This window comes from Sorex fumeus, unplaced genomic scaffold (genome assembly GCF_029834395.1).
Source record: "Sorex fumeus unplaced genomic scaffold, SorFum_2.1 ptg000019l, whole genome shotgun sequence".
Lineage (NCBI taxonomy): Eukaryota > Metazoa > Chordata > Mammalia > Eulipotyphla > Soricidae > Sorex > Sorex fumeus.
Genome location: NW_026606076.1, coordinates 38,965,696 through 38,988,804, shown reverse-complemented (window position 1 = coordinate 38,988,804; position 23,109 = coordinate 38,965,696). Strand labels below are relative to the sequence as shown.

Here is a 23,109-nt window from a genome sequence, read left to right as displayed (position 1 = left end):
AACCACACCAACCACACCAACACCAACCACACCAACCACACCAACACCAACCACACCAACCACACCAGCCAACCATCCACACCAACCACACCAACACCAACCAACCAACCACACCAACACCAACCACACCAACCACACCAACACCAACTACACCAACAACACCAACACCAACCACACCAACCACACCAACACCAACCACACAAACCACACCAGCCAACCATCCACACCAAACACACCAACACCAACCAACCAACCACACCAACACCAACCACACCAACCACACCAGCCAACCATCCACACCAACCACACCAACACCAACCACACCAACCACACCAACACCAACCACACCAACCACACCAACACCAACCACACCAATCACACCAACACCAACCACACCAACCACACCAGCCAACCATCCACACCAACCACACCAACACCAACCACACCAACCACACCAACACCAACCACACCAACCACACCAACACCAACCACACCAACCACACCACCAACCATCCACACCAACCACACCAACACCAACCACACCAACCACACCAACACCAACCACACCAACACCAACCACACCAACCACACCAGCCAACCATCCACACCAACCAGAACACCAACCAACCACCACACCAACACCAACCACACCAACCACACCAACACCAACCACACCAACACCAACCACACCAACCACACCAGCCAACCATCCACACCAACCACACCACACCAACCACACCAACCACACCAACACCAACCACACCACCACACCAACACCAACCACACCAACCACACCAGCCAACCATCCACACCAACACCCCAACACCAACCACACCAACCACACCAACACCAACCACACCAACCACACCAGCCAACCATCCACACCAACCACACCAACACCAACCAACCAACCACACCAACACCAACCACACCAACCACACCAACACCAACCACACCAATCACACCAACACCAACCACACCAACCACACCAGCCAACCATCCACACCAACCACACCAACACCAACCACACCAACCACACCAACACCAACCACACCAACCACACCAGCCAACCATCCACACCAACCACACCAACACCAACCACACCAACCACACCAACACCAACCACACCAACCACACCAACACCAACCACACCAACCACACAGCCAACCATCCACACCAACCACACCAACACCAACCACACCAACCACACCAACACCAACTACACCAACACCAACCACACCAACCACACCAACACCACCACACCAACCACACCAGCCAACCATCCACACCAACCACACCAACACCAACCAAATCAACCACACAAACACCAACCACACCAACACCAACCACATCAACCACACCAACACCAACCACACCAACACCAACCAACCAACCACACCTACACCAACCACAGCAACACCAACCAACACCAACCACACCAACCACACCAACACCAACCACACCAACCACACCAGCCAACCATCCACACCAACCACACCAACACCAACCACACCAACACCAACCACACCAACCACACCAACACCAACCACACCAACCACACCAACCACACCAGCCAACCATCCACACCAACCGCACCAACACCAACCACACCAACCACACCAGCCAACCATCCACACCAACCACACCAACCACACCAACACCAACCACACCAACCACACCAACACCATCCACACCAACCACACCAGCCAACCATCCACACCAACCACACCAACACCAACCACACCAATCACACCAACACCAACCACACCAACCACACCAGCCACCATCCACACCACCACACCAACACCAACCACACCAACCACACCAACACCAACCACACCAACCACACCATCCAACCATCCACCCAACCACACCAACACCAACCAACCAACCACACCAACACCAACCACACCAACACCAACCACATCAACCACACCAACACCAACCACACCAACACCAACCAACCAACCACACCAACACCAACCACACCAACACCAACTACACCAACCACACCAGCCAACCATCCACACCAACCACACCAACACCAACCACACCAACACCAACCACACCAACCACACCAACACCACCACATCAACCACACCAACACCAACCACACCAACACCAACCAACCAACCACACCAACACCACCACACACCACACCAACACCAACCACACCAACCACACCAGCCAACCACCCACACCAACCACACCAACACCAACCACACCACCACACCAACACCAACCACACCAACTACACCAACACCACCACACCAACCACACCAGCCAACCATCCACACCAACCACACCAACACCAACCACACCACCACACCAACACCAACCACACCAGCCACCATCCACACCAACCACACCAACACCAACCACACCAACACCAACCACACCAGCCACCATCCACACCAACCACACCAACACCAACCACACCAACCACACCACACCAACCACACCAACCACACACCAACCACACCAACCACACCAGCCAACCATCCACACCAACCTTACCAACACCAACCAACCAACCACACCAACACCAACCACACCAACCACACCAACACCAACCACACCAACCACACCAACACCAACTACACACACACCAGCCAACCATCCACACCAACCACACCAACACCACCACACCAACCACACCAACACCAACCACCCAACACCACAACACCAACCACACCACACCCAACCACTCCAACCACACCAACACCAACCACACCAACACCAACCACCAACCACACCAACACCAACCAACCAACCACACCAACACCAACCACACCAACCAAACCAACACCAACCACACCAACCACACCAACACCAACCACACCAACCACACCAACCCCAACCACACCAACCACACCAGCCAACCATCCACACCAACCATACCAACACCAACCACACCAACCACACCAACACCTACCACACCAACCACACCAACACCAACCACACCAACCACACCAACACCAACCACACCACCCCACCACCAGCCACAACCACCACCACACCAACACCAACCACACCAACCACACCAACACCAAACACACCAACACCAACCACACCAACCACACCAACACCAACCACACCAACCACACCAACACCAACCACACCAACCACACCAGCCAACCATCCACACCAACCGCACCAACACCAACCACACCAACCACACCAACACCAACCACACCAACCACACCAGCCAACCATCCACACCAACCACACCAACACCAACCACACCAACCACACCAACACCAACCACACCAACCACACCAGCCAACCATCCACACCAACCACACCAACACCAACCACACCAACCACACCAACACCAACCACACCAACCACACCAACACCAACCACACCAACCACACCAGCCAACCATCCACACCAACCACATCAGCCAACCATCCACACCAACCACACCAACACCAACCAACCAACCAACCACACCAACACCAACCACACCAACCACACCAACACTAACCACACCAACCACACCAACACCAACCACACCAACCACACCAGCCAACCATCCACACCAACCACACCAACACCAACCAACCAACCAACCACACCAACACCAACCACACCAACCACACCAACACCAACCACACCAACCACACCAACACCAACCACACCAACCACACCAGCCAACCATCCACACCAACCACACCAACACCAACCACATCAACCACACAAACACCAACCACACCAACACCAACCACATCAACCACACCAACACCAACCACACCAACACCAACCAACCAACCACACCTACACCAACCACAGCAACACCAACCAACACCAACCACACCAACCACACCAACACCAACCACACCAACCACACCAGCCAACCATCCACACCAACCACACCAACACCAACCACACCAACACCAACCACACCAACCACACCAACACCAACCACACCAACCACACCAACCACACCAGCCAACCATCCACACCAACCGCACCAACACCAACCACACCAACCACACCAGCCAACCATCCACACCAACCACACCAACCACACCAACACCAACCACACCAACCACACCAACACCATCCACACCAACCACACCAGCCAACCATCCACACCAACCACACCAACACCAACCACACCAATCACACCAACACCAACCACACCAACCACACCAGCCAACCATCCACACCAACCACACCAACACCAACCACACCAACCACACCAACACCAACCACACCAACCACACCAGCCAACCATCCACACCAACCACACCAACACCAACCAACCAACCACACCAACACCAACCACACCAACACCAACCACATCAACCACACCAACACCAACCACACCAACACCAACCAACCAACCACACCAACACCAACCACACCAACACCAACTACACCAACCACACCAGCCAACCATCCACACCAACCACACCAACACCAACCACACCAACACCAACCACACCAACCACACCAACACCAACCACATCAACCACACCAACACCAACCACACCAACACCAACCAACCAACCACACCAACACCAACCACACCAACCACACCAACACCAACCACACCAACCACACCAACACCAACCACACCAACCACACCAACACCAACCACACCAACCACACCAGCCAACCATCCACACCAACCACACCAACACCAGCCACACCAACCACGCCAACACCAACCACACCAACCACACCAGCCAACCATCCACACCAACCACACCAACACCAACCACACCAACCACACCAACCACACCAGCCAACCATCCACACCAACCACACCAACACCAACCACATCAACCACACCAACACCAACCACACCAACCAAACCAACACCAACCACACCAACCACACCAACCAACCATCCACACCAACCACACCAACACCAACCACACCAACACCAACCACACCAACCACACCAACACCAACCACACCAACCACACCAGCCAACCATCCACACCAACCACACCAACACCAACCACACCAACACCAACCACACCAACCACACCAACACCAACCACACCAACCACACCAACACCAACCACACCAACACCAACCACACCAACCACACCAACACCAACCATACCAACCACACCAACACCAACCACACCAACCACACCAGCCAACCATCCACACCAACTGCACCAACCAAACCACCTACGCATTCTACGCCATCCACACTGTCTACTCCATCCACACCATCTGCACCATGTACACCAACCAAACCATCCACACCAACCAGACCAACTTACACCATCCACACCATCTGCACAAACCAGACCACCCACATGTTCTACACCATCCACACCATCCACGCTGTCTACACCATCCACACTATACACAACATATACACCAACACACCAACTACACCAACCACATCATTCATACCAACCGCACCAACCACACCATCCACACCAATAACACTATCTGCACAATCCACACCATCAATAGCAACCACACCAGGGCTGGAGCAATAGCACAACAGGTAGGGTGTTTGCGTTGCACGTAGCTGACCCGGGTTTGATTCCCAGCATCCCATAGGGTCCCCCGAGCACCGCCAGGAGTAATTCCTGAGTGCATGAGCCAGGAGTAGCCCCTGTGCCTCGCCGGGTGTGACCCAAAAAGAAAAAAAAAAACATCACCACTGTCTACACCCTCCACACCAACCACACCGTCCACACCATCCACACCCATCGCACCTGCCTCACCATCCACATTGCCGGGACCGTCACCACCGTCCACATTATCCATACCAACCACACCATCCACACTGTCTACACCACCCCATCCTCCCTACCGTCTACCCCACGCACACCATCTGTATCCATGACCCCCTGCACACCCTCTGCCATCCATACCCTCCCCCGAACCGCCACCCCTTCCCGCCCAGCCCCCAGACAGGCCCCCTCACCAGCGTTTGCAGAGCGGAGGTCAGCGTGCGGCGGTACTCGGAGTCGGCCCGCTCCAGGCCGGGGCTGTACCGGATGCCTCGCAGCTCGGCCACGTGCTGCACTGTGACGGCCTGTGTGGACACGGCGGCTGCGGGGCCCCCCGCGTCCCTGAGCGCGCTCCCTCCCACGGGCCCTGTCCCCCCCTCCTGCGGGAGAGGTGCCCCGACACCCTCGCAGCAGGCCCCGATGCCCCCTTCTCGGAAAACACCTGTCTCTAAGCGCGCAAATAAGGCCAGGGCTGGCCGAGGACACGCTGGCCACTCAGTCCACTGGGCAAGGACTGTGCCAGCCACAAAGGCCCATGGACAGGCACAAATTTCCGGGGCTCACTGCAGTGCCTTAGCGGGGTTTCCAGGCCCCTGGTTCTTTTTTTTTCTTTTTTTTTTTCTTTTTGGGTCACACCTGGTGATGCTCAGGAGTTACTCCTGGCTCTGGACTCAGGAATTACTCCTGGTGGTGCTCGGGGAACCATATGGGATGCTGGGGCTCGAACCTGTGTCGGCGGTGCGCAAGGCAAACGCCCTACCCGATGTACTATCTCTCCGGGCCTGGTTTCTTTTACTGGAGGGTGATTTGGGTTACACCTGGTACTTTCAGAGTGCTCCTAGCTCAGTGCTCAGGGTTGGCCATATGCGTGACCTTGCCCTGTCCACTCGGACTACCTTTCAGTTCAGAATTTCCTTGGGGTTTTGAGCCTCCACAGTGGTGCTGGGGGCCACCAGGTTTATACTCATGGGGGCTTGGGAGGCTCTTAGGGGTTCAACACGGGGCCCTGTGCAAGCTGAGAATCTGTCTCCCACACCCCCGGCCTCTCAGCTGCTTTCCTAACTGTGCATTTCAGTTTCTTTCCTTCCCTTCCTTGTTCTTTTCCTTCCTTTCTTCCTTCCCTTCCTCCCTCTCTCCTTCCTCCCTCCCTCCCTCTCTCTCCCTCTCCTTCCTTTCCTCCTTCCTTCCCTCCCTCCTTCCTTCCTTCCTTCCTTCCTTCCCTCCCTCCCTCCCTCCCTCCATCTTTCTCCTTCCTTCCTTCCTTCCTTCCTTCCTTCCTTCCTTCCTTTCTCTTTCTTTCTTTCTTTCTTTCTTTCTCTCTCTTTCTTTCTTTTTCTCTCTTTCTTTCTCTTTCTTTCTTTTTTTCTTTCTTTCTCTTCCTTCCTTCCTTTCTTTCTTTCTTTCTTTTTCTCTCTTTCTTTCTTTTTCTCTCTTTCTTTCTCTCTCTTTCTTTCTTTTTCTCTCTTTCTTTCTCTTTTTCTCTCTTTCTTTCTCTTTCTTTCTTTCTTTCTTTCTTTCTCTGTCTTCTTTCTCCTTCCTTCTTCTTTCTTCTTTTCCTTTCCTTTTTTCGAGGGAAGGGAGAAACCACACCCTGCAGTGCTCAGAGCTAACTCCAGGCTTTGTGATCAGGGATCACTCCTGGTGGGGATCAGAGGACCCTATTCAGCACTAGAGATATGTCTGGGGTTGACTACATCCGAGGCAAGTGCCTTACTCCGTGAGCTCTCTCTGGCCCTTTAAATGCAATAATGCAGCAAGTTGGGCATTTGCCTTGTACATGGCCAACTCAGGTTTGATCCCCGGAATCCCATAGGGTCTTGAGTCCACCAGGACTGATCCCTGAAGGCAGAGTCAGGAGTCAGCCTGAGCACTACCAGGTATGACTCCAAAACCAACAAACAGCGCCCCCTCCAAAACAAGCAAACCATCAGTTTTGCTTTGGCGGTGGGGAAGATAGTACAACAGGAAGGGCGTTTGCTTCAGATGGAGAATATCGCATATGCTCCCCTGAGTGCAGAGCCAGGAGAAAGTCCTAGCATTTAATGAACAAACACACGAAATAAAACAAAACCCTAATTTGCGTGACTCAAGAGGGGAAAAAAAAGTGCTCCTGTTTCAGGGCTTCTACTGAAGATAAGATTCAGCTATTGTTCTGGAAATCTGTGCTTCTAAAATACAGGGGTGGGGGCTGGAGCAATAGCCCAGCGGGGAGGGCGTTTGCCTTGCACGCGGCAGACCCGGGTTCGAATCCCAGCATCCCATATGGTCCCCGGAGCACCACCAGGAGTGATTCCTGAGTGCAAAGCCAGGAGTAACCCCTGAGCGTCGCCGGGTGTGATCCAAAAAGCACTGTCACTGTCACTGTCCTCCCGTTGTTCATCGATTTGCTCGAGTGGGCCCAGTAACATTGTGAAACTTGTTAGTATGTTTGGCATATCAAATAAGTCACAGGTAGCTTGCCAGGCTTTGCCATGCGGGCAAGATACTCTCGATAGCTGGCCAGGTTCTCCAAGAGGGGCGGAGGAATCGAACTCGGGTCGGCCATGTCGGCTGCGTGCAAGGCAAACGCCCTACCCGCTGTGCTATCGTTCCAGCCCACCCAAAAAGCAAAATAAATAAATAAATAAACAAATAAATAAAGTACAGGGGTGAGGGGCTGGAGCGATAGCACAGCGGGGAGGGTATTTGCCCTGCATATGACCAACCTAGGTTCGATCCCCAACATCCCATAAGGTCCCCTAAGCACTCCGGGGGAAATTCCTGAGTTCAGAGCAGAATGTGACCCAAAAGTCCAAAATAAATAAAAATAAAATATAGGTGTTCTGAGTGTAAGGACAGAGGTGTTCCTGTACACACACACACACATACACACACATTCATGCTCACGCATGCACTCACACACACAGCCACTCCATGCATACATGTACTCACATATGGTCACAAATAATTGTATGAGCACGATGCATACATGCACAAACACACACCCTCACGGTGAACAACCATACACATGTACACACACAGGGACCAACACAGCACACACGCACACGTGTACACGTGTGCACACAGACACGGCACAAACAGTGCAAACGCACCCACACGATATGTGCTCTCACACGGAAACATAGAACACCGGTTTTCCTGCACTTTCTCCTATTGTCACCAGGGGGCGCTCGTCAGCCATGCTAGACTACACACTGTTGGGTGGGGGGGGTTCTTTTTTTTTTTTTTTTTTTTTTTTTTTGCTTTTTGGGTCACACTTGGCGATGCTCAGGGCTGACTCCTGGCTCTGCACTCAGGAATTACTCCTGGCGGTGCTTGGGGGACCCTATGGGATGCCGGAGATCGAACCCAGGTTGTCCTAGTGCAAGGCAAATGCCCTACCCGCTGGACTATCACTCTGGCCCTGCCGGTTCTGACCCTGGTACCCTTGAACAAGATGCATCATCACTTGCATCTTCTCTCTGAAGTGACAACTCTGGGGCCAAGGGGAGCGAGTGGGGGAAAGAACCCAGGGGGCTGAGCACAGACTTGGCAAACAGGAGACCCAGGTGTGAGCCCCTGCACCGCAGGGTCCCCTGAGCACTGCTGAGTGTAGCCACTCCTACCCCCCCCAAAAAATAACCCAAACTTGGTTGCCTTACACACAAATACCAGGCATCTCCCCTCCCCCCCTCCGCCTGCCCCAGCACCCTGCTTTGATGGTGGGAAAAGAAACACATTTTCCACTGATTTCTCAAGCCCGCTTTTCCCGTGGCTATTAAAATGGATTGAGGGATTGGGACTGGAGCGACAGCACAGCGGGGAGGGCTGGGTTCGAGCCCCAGCACCCCATACAGTCCTCGGAGCCCCTCCAGGAGTGATCCCTGAGCAGAGAGCCGGGCATCAGCCCTAAGCATCACCGGTGTGGCCCCAAAACAAAACAGAAAACAAAAAAATAAACTGAGCTGGGGAACCCTCCAGAGGGAAAACCGAGGGGCAGGGGCGCCTGAGCCCCTGCACGTGGAAAATCCAGGGTACCCCACACCTGGGCCTTTGTCTCAGCTACTGCAGGAAGGTCGGTTGCAGCCCCTTGGCGCTGAGCTGCGCACTCCCGCCCCAGCACCGTGGGAACCGCGGGGAACCCCCCCCCCACTTACCCGCGAGAACTCCTAACGCCGCCAGGACAGCGCCAGTGACCAGCGCGGCAGAGAGGGCCTCGCGGCAGCCCACACCAGACGCCTCCTTGGTGGCCCCGGTGCCGAGCTGCGAGTGTCCCATGGTGGGTGGCTTCATGGTACCTGGTGGGGGGCAGGAAACGGTTCAGGGGCGTGGAGCCCTCTCCCCATCACATGTTGGTACCCCCTGGGAGCTGGGCCCAAGGCTATGGAACCCTCAGAATCGAGGGGTCCCTGCAAATGGACATCCAGAAAGGGGTCTGAAGAATCCTCTTGTCTCTGGATATCGGGGTTTAAAACCGTGGGTTGTGGGCTTAAGCAACAGGACAGCAGACAACATGGGTTCGATCTCCGGCAGCCCATAGGGTCCCCTGAGCACTGCCAGGAGTGATCCCTGAGCATCTTCAGGTGTGGACCCAAAATTAACAACAAAAAATCCCAGACCTGGGGCTGGAGTGATAGCACAGCGGGTAGGGTGTTTGCCTTGCACGCGACTGACCCGAATTCGATTCCCAGCATCCCATATGGTCCCCCGAGCAACGCCAGGAGTAATTCCTGAGTGCAGAGCCAGGAGTAACCCCTGTGCATTGCCGGGTGTGACCCAAAAAGCCAAAACTAAAATACAATGAAATTAAAATATTGCAAACTAAATAGTCTAGGAGAAACTTTGAAAGTTAATTTAAAATTTAAAAATTATCTAGTGATGGCTAACATTCCAATGAATAAAATACCGTGAGTTGTATACTTTATTTTACTTTTTGGGTCACACCTGGTGATGCACAGGGGTTACTCCTGGCTCATGCACTCGGGAATTACTCCTGGCAGTGCTCAGAATCACTCCTGGCAGTGCTCAAGGGACCATATGGGATGCCAGGGATCGAACCCAGGTTGGCCGCGTGCAAGGCAAACACCCTACCCGCTGTGCTATCACTCCGACCCCTACAGTTTTTTTATTATTATTAAATCACCACGAAATTGTCAGTTACAAAGTTTTTTCTTCCATATGGGGCCACACCCAGCGATGCTCTGTGCTGATTCCTTTCCCTGCACTCAGGGCCACTTTGGGCGGGACTCAGGGGGACCCTATGGGACGCTAGGGATTAGGCCCGAATGGGATTAGGCCCGAATGGGACCACGTGCAAAGCAAACACCCTCCCCATGTACTCTCACTCTGACCCCATATTTTATTATTTTTTTCTTTGGGCGGAGGTGTGGGGCCCCAACTGGCGATGCTCAAGGCTGACTCCTAGCTCTGCACTCAGGGATCACTCCTGGAGGGGCCCCAGGACCCTGTGGGATGCTGAGAATAGAACCCGGGTTGGCTGGGTGCAAGGCCAGTGTCCTCCCTACTGTGCTATCACTATTTCTTGTGAAATCCTAGTCCAGCCTCAGAAAATTTTCTCCTACAAATCAGTCTGGTTGTAATAGTTGGATGATCCCTTATTTTTTTGTTTTTTTGGGTCACACCTGGCGATGCACAGGGGTTACTTCTGGCTCTGCACTCAGGAATTACTCTTGGTGGTGCTCAGGGAACCATATGGGATGCTGGGAATTGAACCCGGGTTGGCCGCGTGCAAGGCAAATGCCTTACCCGCTGTGCTATCCCTTCAGCCCCTGATCTTTTTCTTTTCTTTTTTTTTTCTTTTTGGATCACACCCAGCAATGCTCAGGGGTTACTCCTGGCTCTGCACTCAGGAATTACTCCTTGCAGTGCTTGGGGGACCATATGGGATGCCAGGGATTGAACCCGGGTTGGCTGCGTGCAAGGCAAATGCCCTACCTGCTGTACTATCACTCCAGCTGATAGGTCGATGATCTTAAACTTAAAAATAACCTATTTTTAGATAGATGATAGAGACTGCAGAACTGGAGGAATAGTATAGCAGATACTAGTTCATAGCCGACCTGAGTTCAATGCCCAGAACCCCATAAGGTCCCCTGGGCCCACTAGGAGGGATTCCTGAGCACAGAGCCAGGAGTCAGCCCTGAGCACTACCAGATGTGACCTCAGAAAGCCAAAATAATAATAGGAGAATCAAAACCCTAATCCAGCAGAGAGGGTGTTTGACTCGCACACAGACAGGTTGGGTTTGGTCACCCACCTCCCACAGGGTCCCCGGACACAGCCAGGAGTGATTCCTGAGTAACCTCTGAGCATTGCTGGGTGTAACCTGAAAAGCAAACAAAACAAAACAAAAACACACACCCCCTAAAAAAAAAACAAGAAAAAAAAATCAAGGGGCTGGAACAATAGCACAGCGGGTAAGGCGTTTGCTTTGCACACAGTCAAACTGGGTTCGATTCCCAGCATCCCATATGGTCCCCCGAGGACGGCCAGGAGGAGTAATTCCTGAGTGCAGAGCCAGGAAGAACCCCTGAAAATCACCCGGGTGTGATCCAGGAAAGCAAAACCAAAATTTTTTTAAATTAAAAAATAAAATTTGGGGGGGCTGGAGCAATAGCACAGCAAGTAAGGCGTTTGCCTTGCACGCAGCCGACCTGGGTTCAATTCCCAGCATCCCATATGGTCCCCTGAGCACCACCAAGAGTGCATGAACCAGGTGTAACTCCTGTGCATCGCCAGGTGTGACCCAAAAAGCAAATAAATAAATAAATGGGAAAAAAAGTTTTATTTTTATATGAAAAGTTTTATTTTTAGATAAATAGCCCCCGCCCTCCAAGTTATTATCAAAGACCCTACTTGGTGTTTTATCTTTCCAAGGGAGCTGGTGCTGGCAGGAGAATGTCCCAAGGTTCCGGACTTAACCCCCCACCCTCCACCATCACCCCCCCACACCCCATCCCCGTCCCGCACCCCGGAAAGCCGATCCCGTCTCCTCCCACGGGCGCCGCGCACCGACTCGCTTTCAGAGGAACCCTGGGATCTCCAAGAATCGCTCGATGACATGTTCACTCGGGGACAAAGGCGATGACAGACTACTCCTGCGCGGGGCGCGCACACTGCGTCCATTCACGCCGCGCCCCTGCGCGCTGCACCCCCCAGGGCTCTGAGGCTCCCTGTGTCCCCGCCACCGTCCTGTCATCACCGCGGCCTGTGCCCAGCAGCGCTATTCAGCCATGCACATAGAAGCGCTATTCATGAAGCTTCCCAGCCCTCTGGAGGGGCCTCTGTACTGGGTGGGGGGGCGGGGTTTCCAACTCCCCGACGCTGGGGGACACCCCAGCTGTCCTCTGAGCACAGCTGGGACCCAAATCTATCAAAATCACGATGTCCCCATGCATCTGGTGATATGGGACAGCAGGAGGGAGCCTGGCCTTGCACACACCCAACCAGGGTTCAACCCCCGGGACCCCCCAGGGTCCCTGAGCAATGCCGGGGGTGATCCTGGAGCACAGAGCCAGGAGTAAGCCCTGAGCACTGCTGAGTATGACACCCTCCCCCCCAAAAAAGATGCAGAGCCCCAATTTTGGGTGGGTTTTTTTTTTTGGAGGCACAGCTGACAAAAGCAGCCAAGCTTACTCCTCTCTCTGTGCTCAGGGATTGCTCCTGGCAGACAGAGTCCACACTTTGGTCAAACACAGAAAGAAGTTTTAGTTTGTGCCCTGGAACTGGTTCTGCAGGGTGACCTTTGGGAGGATGAGAATAACCAGGGCAGAAATCAATGGATCAGTCAATGCATTGATCAATGAAAACCGAAATAATAACAGGAGGGCCAAGCCATAGTCAAGTGGAGAGGGCTATTGATGAGTCAATCAATAAATTAAGCCATAAATCAGAGACCCGATCAATGAGTGGATCAAGGAGCCAATAAATCTATGCCCCAATGAATTCGTCGATGAGTCAATGAAAAAGATTAATGTTTTGTTTCCTCCATGATTTAGTTAATGAATCAATCAATACACTCCCCCATGAGTCATTGGTTCAATCAAAAACTTATCCCAAAATCAGCCTTAATGAATTGGTCCATGAATATGTCCCTAAAGCAAACATAAAATTGGGAACTTCTGTGCTTTTTTGGGGGGTTTGTTTGTTTGTTTGGGGTCCACATCCAGTGATGCGCAGGGCTACTTCTGGTGGGCTTGGGAACCATACGGGATGCCAGGGATCGATCCCAGGTCTGCTGTGTGCAAGGTTAGCGCTCTACCCACTGTCCTATCTCTCCTGCCCCCTATTAAAACCTCTGAACTCCAAAGTTTGAAGCGATGGGTGATACCCCAGTTCATGATGGCAGAAGGGCTGAGCATGTAGGCACAAGGAACAGACAAGGGGAGCTGGGGTCTGGCTGGCATTTCCCTGGTGCTACTGATAATACTGCTAACATGTATGTATCAGAGATGGGTGTGGGGGCGTGCTCAGGCCTGAGTGTGGAGTCTTGTGGGAAGGATAAGAGCACCAAGAACTTCCTATGGGGTAGTGGTACCCGGACATTCCAAGTTGTATTGCTGCACCTGAGCCCTGCAGCTCTTGGGGGCAAGCACCTGGGTCAGTGGTTCTATCCAGGATCGGTGGGGTTCTGTTCCCCGGTTGGTGGGGTTCTGTTCCAGCTTTCTCATGAGGAGCTTCCAGGTGACCAAGTGTTAACAGGCCATAACTGAAACAGTCGCAGATTCTAGACGTTTCTGCCAGTTTTTTCTTTTTTTTTTCTTTGGCATCTAGTACGGTTCCGGGCTTACTCCAAGATCCCTTGTGGTGCTCAGGGGGACCCTATGGGATGCCAGGGATTGAACCCAGGTTGGCAGAGTGCAAAGCCAGTGCCCTCCCCACTGTACTACCGCCCCATCCCTGGTTCTGCCCATCTTTCTGAGGAGCTGCCTAATCCAAAGGTGGTTTGGGGACAACCTCCCCCATCTCCTGGGGCAACCGTTTCCAGGTTCCAAAGCTGAGAAGGAGTGTGTGTGTGTGTGTGTGTGTGTGTGTGTGTGTGTGTGTGGAGGGGGGAGTGGTAACCACTCAAAGGGCCCAACACTAGCTCTGCTCCCAGGAGGCCCAGTTTCATCTAGACACCCAAGGGACCCCTAACACCATTGGAAGCATGCAGGAACAGGGTTTTGCACCTTGGGGTGTGGGCCAAGACCCCCAACCCTCTCTCTGCAAACAGGGAAGGGGGAACCACGCATGATGGGGACCGGACCCCAAGGGGTGCAGAGGAGGCCAGTGGCAGATCACACTTTTTCATCCAGATAGATCCAGCATGGCCGGGGCCAGGAGCTGGTGTCCAGAGAGCGAGGACGAGGCCAGGCGCCTGGCAGTTCCTGGCCAGACCAGCGCACCTGTGGCCCCGCACGACCCCGCGGGGCGCTCCACGGAGGGCAGAGAAATCTCATCCCGCACTTGGCAGCCCGGGCAGGGCGCAGATAAGCATCAGGCAACAGAATCTCTCAGCAGCTCAGCTGAGTGCAGAAAAGGCACTGACCGTCAGGTTCCCAAGAAGTCCCAGCTCCAGGGCACCCCCGTGTTCGGGAAGGTGATGGCACCCCCATCGCCTCTGCCATGAGCTGAAGGACCGTGTGTGGGTATCTCAGATCCCAAGGCCCACTGTCCTCCTCCTGAAGGTCCCCATATAAAGAAGGAGGAACGCTGCTGTTGGGGGACAGGAAACAGTGCCTTCAGCCCACCCTCTGGGCTGCTCAGCCTGCCAATCATTCCTTTATTCACGAGGGATTGGTCCACCCTGGAACCAAGCCTACCAATCACAGAACACGGCCCCTTCATCCCCACAGGGTCCACCAAGGAGCCAGTCCTGCCCTCTTATCCCCACGAGGATTGGTTCACCCCCGAGACAGACCAGCCAATCACAGAACAGAGCTCCTTGATCCCCATTGGGAATTGGTCCACCCTAGAGCCAAGTCTGCCAATCACAGAACACAGCCCCTTCATCCCCTCGGGGGATTGGTCCACCCTGGAATTAGACCTACCAATCACAGAACACAGCCCCTTCATCCCCTCGGGAGATTGGTCCACCCTGGAATTGGACCTACCAATCACAGAACACAGTCCCTCCATCCCCTCGGGGGATTGGTCCACCCTGGAATTAGACCTACCAATCACAGAACACAGCCCCTCCATCCCCTCGGGGGATTGGTCCACCCTGGAATTAGACCTACCAATCACAGAACACAGCCCCTCCATCCCCTCGGGGGATTGGTCCACCCTGGAATTAGACCTACCAATCACAGAACACAGCCCCTCCATCCCCTCGGGGGATTGGTCCACCCTGGAATTAGACCTACCAATCACAGAACACAGCCCCTCCATCCCCTCGGGGGATTGGTCCACCCTGGAATTAGACCTACCAATCACAGAACACAGCCCCTCCATCCCCTCGGGGGATTGGTCCACCCTGGAATTAGACCTACCAATCACAGAACACAGCCCCTCCATCCCCTCGGGGGATTGGTCCACCCTGGAATTAGACCTACCAATCACAGAACACAGCCCCTCCATCCCCTCGGGGGATTGGTCCACCCTGGAATTAGACCTACCAATCACAGAACACAGCCCCTCCATCCCCTCGGGGGATTGGTCCACCCTGGAATTAGACCTACCAATCACAGAACACAGCCCCTCCATCCCCTCGGGGGATTGGTCCACCCTGGAATTAGACCTACCAATCACAGAACACAGCCCCTCCATCCCCTCGGGGGATTGGTCCACCCTGGAATTAGACCTACCAATCACAGAACACAGCCCCTCCATCCCCTCGGGGGATTGGTCCACCCTGGAATTAGACCTACCAATCACAGAACACAGCCCCTCCATCCCCTCGGGGGATTGGTCCACCCTGGAATTAGACCTACCAATCACAGAACACAGCCCCTCCATCCCCTCGGGGGATTGATCCACCCTGGAATTAGACCTACCAATCACAGAACACAGCCCCTTCATCCCCTCGGGGGATTGGTCCACCCTGGAATTAGACCTACCAATCACAGAACACAGCCCCTTCAGGGAATTGGTCCACCAATTCTATCACAGTCCTGCCCATCTTATCCCCACGGAGGATTGGTTCACCTTGAAGTCAAGCCTGCCAATCACAGAGCACATTCCTTCATCCCCCCGCAAGGGCCAAATACTGGCATGTGTCTGGGTTGGACCAACTGATTTCGTTCTTGAGTATCACCGCTGTGCTCCATCCAGGGCACAGGACAAATTCTATTTCATGAGTCAGACTAAGCAGTCCGGAGGGAGCAGCCTTCTTCCCAAGGAGACCCCCGAAGCTGCCCTTGGCCACCATCAGCGCCCCGCTGAGTGTCCATCCCTGATGTCTCTCTACAGCTGCTGACACCGACTCCGCATTTCTTCCAACAGTCTAGCATGTCCCAGCGGACGTAAGTCGCCAGCACATAGGTTGGGTTCTCCGGATTTCCCTGGTTCGTATCCCTCGCCCTGGGATAATCCAGTTTCACTCTCCAGAATGTCTTTTTTCCTCTCCATCCTCCTGAGTAGGGGATTATACAGCCGGACATGGATGCAACCAGTTCACAGAACCCTTTAGACTCCTGCAGTTCCTCAAGGCCAGATTGGTGTGTCCTTCCACTCTGTCTGCAGAAAAACTGTGTTGCTGCAGTGACAGTTTGCTTCAGAGCAAAGGCCGTCAGAACAGGTGAGTCACCTTGACAGACAGATGACATGGGGACCCTTACATGCAGCCCCTCTGGGTTGCTTTATGTTCTTTTTTTTTTTCATTTTTGGGTTACACTCTGCGATTCTCAGGGGTTACTCCTGGCTCTGCACTCAGGAATTATTCCTGGCGGTGCTTGGGGGGACTATATGGGATGCCAGGGATTGAATTCGGGTCAGCCACGTGCAAGGCAAATGCTCTACCTGTTGTACTATTGCTCCAGCCTAACTTTATGTTCTTTCAAAGGTTAATCTGTCAGCAAAGCTACGATGAATTCTCGGTCTCCATGTGTAACAGAAGGCCCACTTATTTATTCTTTTATTCCACAGGGGCCTCCCCTGTGGACCCAGGGGCCATGGCCAGTGGTAATTCACCCCAGCACCACTGGCCTGATGGTTCCAGATAATTCATGGCTAGTGGTAGGTAATTCACCCCAGCACCACTGGCCTGATTTCGTTCTTGAGTATCACCACTATGTTCCATCCAGGGCCACAGGAAAAATTCTATTTCATGCTCAGACCCAAGGGCTGGAGCGATAGCACAATGGTAGGGCGTTTGCCTTGCACGCAGCCAACATGGCCGACCCGAGTTCGATTCCTCTGCCCCTCTCGGAGAGCCCGGCAAGCTACCGAGAGTATTCGATATGCCAGACACAGTAACAACAAAGTCTCCAATGGAGACGTTACTGGGCCCGCTCGAGCAAATCGACGATCAACGGGAGGGCCTTTACCTTTACCTCGAGCTCGAGATCAGACCCAGTGATGTTGTGGTGCTTGAACTAGAAAGCTGGGGGCCAACAGGGATACTTGCTGGGGTGGGGAAGTTATGTGGTGCCAGGGATTGAACTTGGGGCCTCAAGCATGCAAGATATCTCAGAAATTGCCCCAAGCCTGGTAAGTTCATTTAAAACGTGTGTGTGTTTGTGTGTGTGTGTGTGTGTGTGTGTGTGTGTGTGGTGGTGGTGGGGAAAGGGGGGGGAGGACTCAGCAATAGCACAGCGGGGAGGGCATTTGCTTTGCACGCGGCCGACCCGAGTTCAATCCCCGGCATCCCCTATGGTCCCCCAAGCACCACCAGGAGTAATTCCTGAGTGCAGAGCCAGGAGTAATCCCTGTGCATCACCGGGTGTGACCCCAAAAGAAAATCAAACAAACAAAAAAACTTGTGGGGGGACCCAGACCCAGTGGGGAGGGTGCTTACCTTGCATGCACCTGGCCCTGGGTTCGATCCCCCAGCATCCCATACTGTGCCCAAGCCCTGCCAAGAGTCAGCCCTGAGCACTGCTGGGTGTGGCCCCCAAACAAAAGAAAACCCCCCAAAAATAATAGTGTTAATGAGTGCTGAGGGCAGCTGCTTCAGAGCCATGAGCCACAGAGCCTCTGACCTCCCAACCGGCTGGTAGCAGGGAGCACAGAGGCGGGACCTTCCCAGTGTGGCCCTGCACTTGGATGCAAGCTCTGAGCACCCCAAGCGGATACCCCAGCTCAGCCCTGAGCCCTCGGTGCTTCCCCCTTCCCCCACATGCATATACACACACATACACCCATGTATGCACACAAACACAGTACACATGTGCACATGCCAATACATACATGTACACACACGCATAAACACAGGCACGCATACCCATATATGTGTGTACGCACATATGCACACATGCATATGTATATGTATGTATGATGCACACACATAGGAACACATAAGCACACACATGCAAGTGTGTGCATGTACACTCATGTGTGGATTGGAGGGGCCTGTGGCAGGGGACTCAAGGTTTGGCCCCCGCATGAGGAGTGGCCCCACAAGAAGATTTCTGACCCTGCTCAAACCTTCAGATGAGGCAGCCCCCCCGACACACACCTTACCTGAGTTCCACAGTCTCCTGATCCCCCACACCCATGCCCTGTGGATTTCTTTCCGAGGAGCGAGGGGACATAATCGCTCCTGGTTTGTCTTTTTTTTTCTTTTTGGGTCACACCCGGCTATGCTCAAGGGTTCCTCCTGGCTCCGCACTCAGGAATTACTCCTGGCAGTGCTTGGGGGACCATACGGGATGCTGGGAATCGAACCTGGGTCAGCCGCATGCAAGGCAAACGCCCTACCCCCTGTGTTATCGCTCCAACCCTCCTGGTTTGTCTTTTGCTTGAGGACTACTCCCACTTTTGTGCTCAGGGCTCATAGCTGGTGGTGCTCAGGGGACCAGGCAGTGCTGGGCTTCAGACCTAAGCCCCCGGCATGCAAAGCCCCCGTGCCTGTTGTAGGCCGTCTGGGGGATTTTTCATTTGGTTTGGTTTTAGGGCATCGGGGGATGCTCAGGGGACCAGCTTGGGGCCCTCAGCTCTTTGAACTTTGTCCTCATTCCCCGAACTGTAGTTACCATCTGAACGCCAGGACCCGGGTCTAGGAGCAGCTGAGAACTCACACGGGGGCAGGGGGCAGGGGGAGGTATTGGAGCCCAGGACTTCTGTTATTTTGGGGGGGACATACCGGGTGATGCTCAGGGGTTACTCCTGGCTCTGTGCTCAGGAATCACTGCTGGCGGTTCTCAGGGGACCCTATGAGGTGCCGGGGATCGAACCCTGGTTGGCCGCATGCAAGGTCAGCGTCCTCCCCGCTGTGCTATCACTCCGCCCCCTCAGGGCTGCTTTCCTCCAGGCAGTGCTAACAGGGGCTCTGGCGAACACTTCCCTTTTGTCCAAGAGTCAGTGTGGGACTGGAGAGAGAGTACAGGGAAGGTGGTTTTTGGTTTTTCTTTTTATTTTGCTTTTTGGGTCACACCCGGTGATGCTCAGGGGTAACTCCTAGCTCTGCACTCAGGAATTCCTCCTGGCAGTGCTCGGGGGACCATACGGGATGCTGGGAGTTGAACCCGGGTCGGCCGCATGCAAAGGCAAATGCCCTGCCCACTGTACTATGGCTCCAGCCCCAGGGAAGGTGGTTTGGCCTCACGCGTGGCTAATGCTGGTTCGATCCCTGGCACCTCATAGAGTCCCCTGAGCCCAGAGTTGGAATAATAATCGTCTCCCACCAGCACTGCTGAGTGTGGCCCACCCTCCCCCCAAAACAGTGTCACCCCAATCTGACTTCTGAGTTCCTTCACTTTCCACCTTCCACTTTTCTTTTCTCTTTTGTTTGATTTGGTGGGAGGCTTGGAGCCACACCCAGAGATGCTCAGGGCTGATTCCTGGCTCTGTGCTCCAGGATCAATCCTGGAGAGGCTCGGGGTACCCTAATGGGGATGCCAGGGATCGAACCCGGGCCAGCTGCGTGCAAGGCCAGCACCCTCCCTGCTGTGCTATCACTCCAGCTTCCATCTTTATTCTCTTTCTCCCATTCCAAGAAAATCCTGCTGGGGCTGGAGCGATAGCACAGCGGGTAGGGCGTTTGCCTTGCACGTGGCCGACCCAGGTTCGATTCCCAGCATCCCATAGGGTCCCCTGAGCACCACTGGGAGTAATTCCTGAGTACGGAGCCAGGAGTAACCCCTGTGCATCGCCAGGCGTGACCCAAAAAAATGCAAAAAAAAGAAAGAAAGAAAGAAAGAAAGAAAGAAAGAAAGAAAGAAAGAAATCCCACTGATCAGAACCTGCTTTTCCCTTGCCTGGCTTTGGGGACGTCTGTGTGTGTGTGTACTGGGGGTGTCCCGTGAGCACTTTGGACTAGGGCCGCCATCCCTGTCTGAGCCCCAGCTGCTCTTCAAGCTCCTGGTCTCCTCTGCCCAGGCTCGTGTCCAGCCCCGAGGTCCTCCCTGCCCCCAGGGCCCCGCTCCATGAAATAAATCACTCAACCGCCTACGGGAATTTAATAAGCCTGTTTGTGTGAGGTTCGGGATGTTTTTTTTTTTTTCTTCCCCCTTTTTGTCTGTGGACTTTTTGTTAACGTTTCATGGGAAGAGCAGTTTGGGAGGAAACTCTTTGCCCTGGTGATAACCGGATTCTCTTTAGAAAGCGCAGGGAAGAGAAGGGAGGCAGAGAGCTCTGGGGGCAGCTGAGGTGGGGATTGGGGAGCGTGAGAGAAGCAGCACAGAAATGGGGGCAATTTCCAGGAAGGCGGAAAGAGACTCAGAGTATAACATAAATAAAAGCGGGCCGGAGCGATAGGACAGGGGGGAAGGCGTTTGCTTTGCATGTGGCCAACCCAGATTCAATTCCCGGCATTCCATAGGGTCCCCTGAGCACTGCCAGGAGTGATCCTGAACACAGAGCCAGGAGTAACACCTGAGCATAGCTGGGTGGGAAGAAAGAAAAAGAAAGAAGGAAAGAAAGAAAGAAAGAAAGAAAGAAAGAAAGAAAGAAAGAAAGAAAGAGAAAGGCATTTCTTGGGCTGGAGCGATAGCACAGGGGATAGGGCGTTTGCCTTGCATGTGGACAACCCGGGTTCGATTCTCAGCATCCCAGATGGTCCCCTGAGCACCGCCAGGAGTAATTCCTGAGTGCAAAGCCAGGAGTAACCCCTGAGCATCGCCGGGTGTGACCCAAAAAGAAAAAAAAATAAAGGCATTTCCAATCATTAATCATTAGAATGGTTTTATTGGGGGGGCGTGGGGAGCTGGGAGGGGACATCGCTGACAGTGCTCAGGGTGGATGATGTGGTGTCAGGGATTAAACCCAGGCCCTCACACATTGCAGTTACAGGCTCTGTGCTCTTAACCACCTCTTAGACCCTTGGAGGGATGAGATTTTTTGAGAGGGGAGGTTTTGGGTCTCACTCAGCTGCTCAGGGCTCTCCTCAGGGCTCAGGAGAACCCTATGGGGTGCGGGGAATTAAAAACGGGTCAGTTGCATGCAAGGCAAATGCAGCTCTCCTCGCTGCATTATTGCTCTACCCCCCAGGACGTGATTTTTTTTTTGGGGAGGCTGCTCATGGCTGACTCCTAATTCAGTGCCCAGGGATCAGACCTGGCAAATGTCCTCCCCACTGTGCTATCTCTGGCCCTATGGGATGTTGGGGGTCAAACCCTGGTCAGCTGCTTGCAAGGCAGCTGTACTATCACTGCTGTACTATCACTCTGGTCCCAAGAACACGCGGTTGTCCACACTCACTCATGTCCACACACACACACACACACGCACACGGCCACAGGCACACGCTCACACTTAACCAGTCATACCTCCACTACCCTCAGCCAGCGCACCCAAGAGCAGGCAGGTGGACCCTCCGCTGTGGGGGTGTGGCCTCACAGACCCCCGCTCATGGGACCCCATCACTGCACAAACAGGAAGCCACGCAGGCGCCCAGATTCACGGTGGCGGACTTTACACACCGAGGGACGTGGGGGATGGAATTGGGGTGATTGCGGTCCCAATACTGGCCTGGGCCCTGCCCAGGCTATGGGAGCAACCCCAATAGGGACCCCCATAGCCCCAACACTCCCACTTATGCAGGAGGCCCCTGTGTTCAGTCATTGGCTCTAGAACCCCCTCCCAGAGACCTGAGGGGTCTCTCACCAACTCTGGGGTGCAGCAGCTGCATTTTACCAAAGGACAGCAGACCCGCGTGGAATGGCTATGGGGTCCCCGTGCCACCGTGTGCCTGGGGAGTGAAAATGGCACGACCCCCGTCTACACCGCGACGTATCCACACAAGCCAGACTCGGGGCGCACACACAGCTCCTTGACACCCAAACTGTTGGCCACGTCTAACGCACTGCACCGACAC

General features: G+C 54.0%; 1 protein-coding gene across 1 annotated transcript in view; it reads right to left on the bottom strand.

Annotated features, from left to right (window-relative positions):
* The window catches only part of TMPRSS9 (transmembrane serine protease 9), a 31,583-nt gene extending 21,597 nt beyond the window's left edge, over nt 1-9,986 (bottom strand). Inside the window, exons 1-2 of the mRNA XM_056112995.1 lie at nt 9,851-9,986; nt 5,909-6,036 (exon numbers count right to left, since the gene is read on the bottom strand). Of these exons, the coding sequence (XP_055968970.1) occupies nt 5,909-6,036; nt 9,851-9,986 (264 nt within the window). The remainder of the gene's footprint in view (nt 1-5,908; nt 6,037-9,850) is intronic.
* Between the last annotated feature and the right edge of the window lie 13,123 nt (nt 9,987-23,109).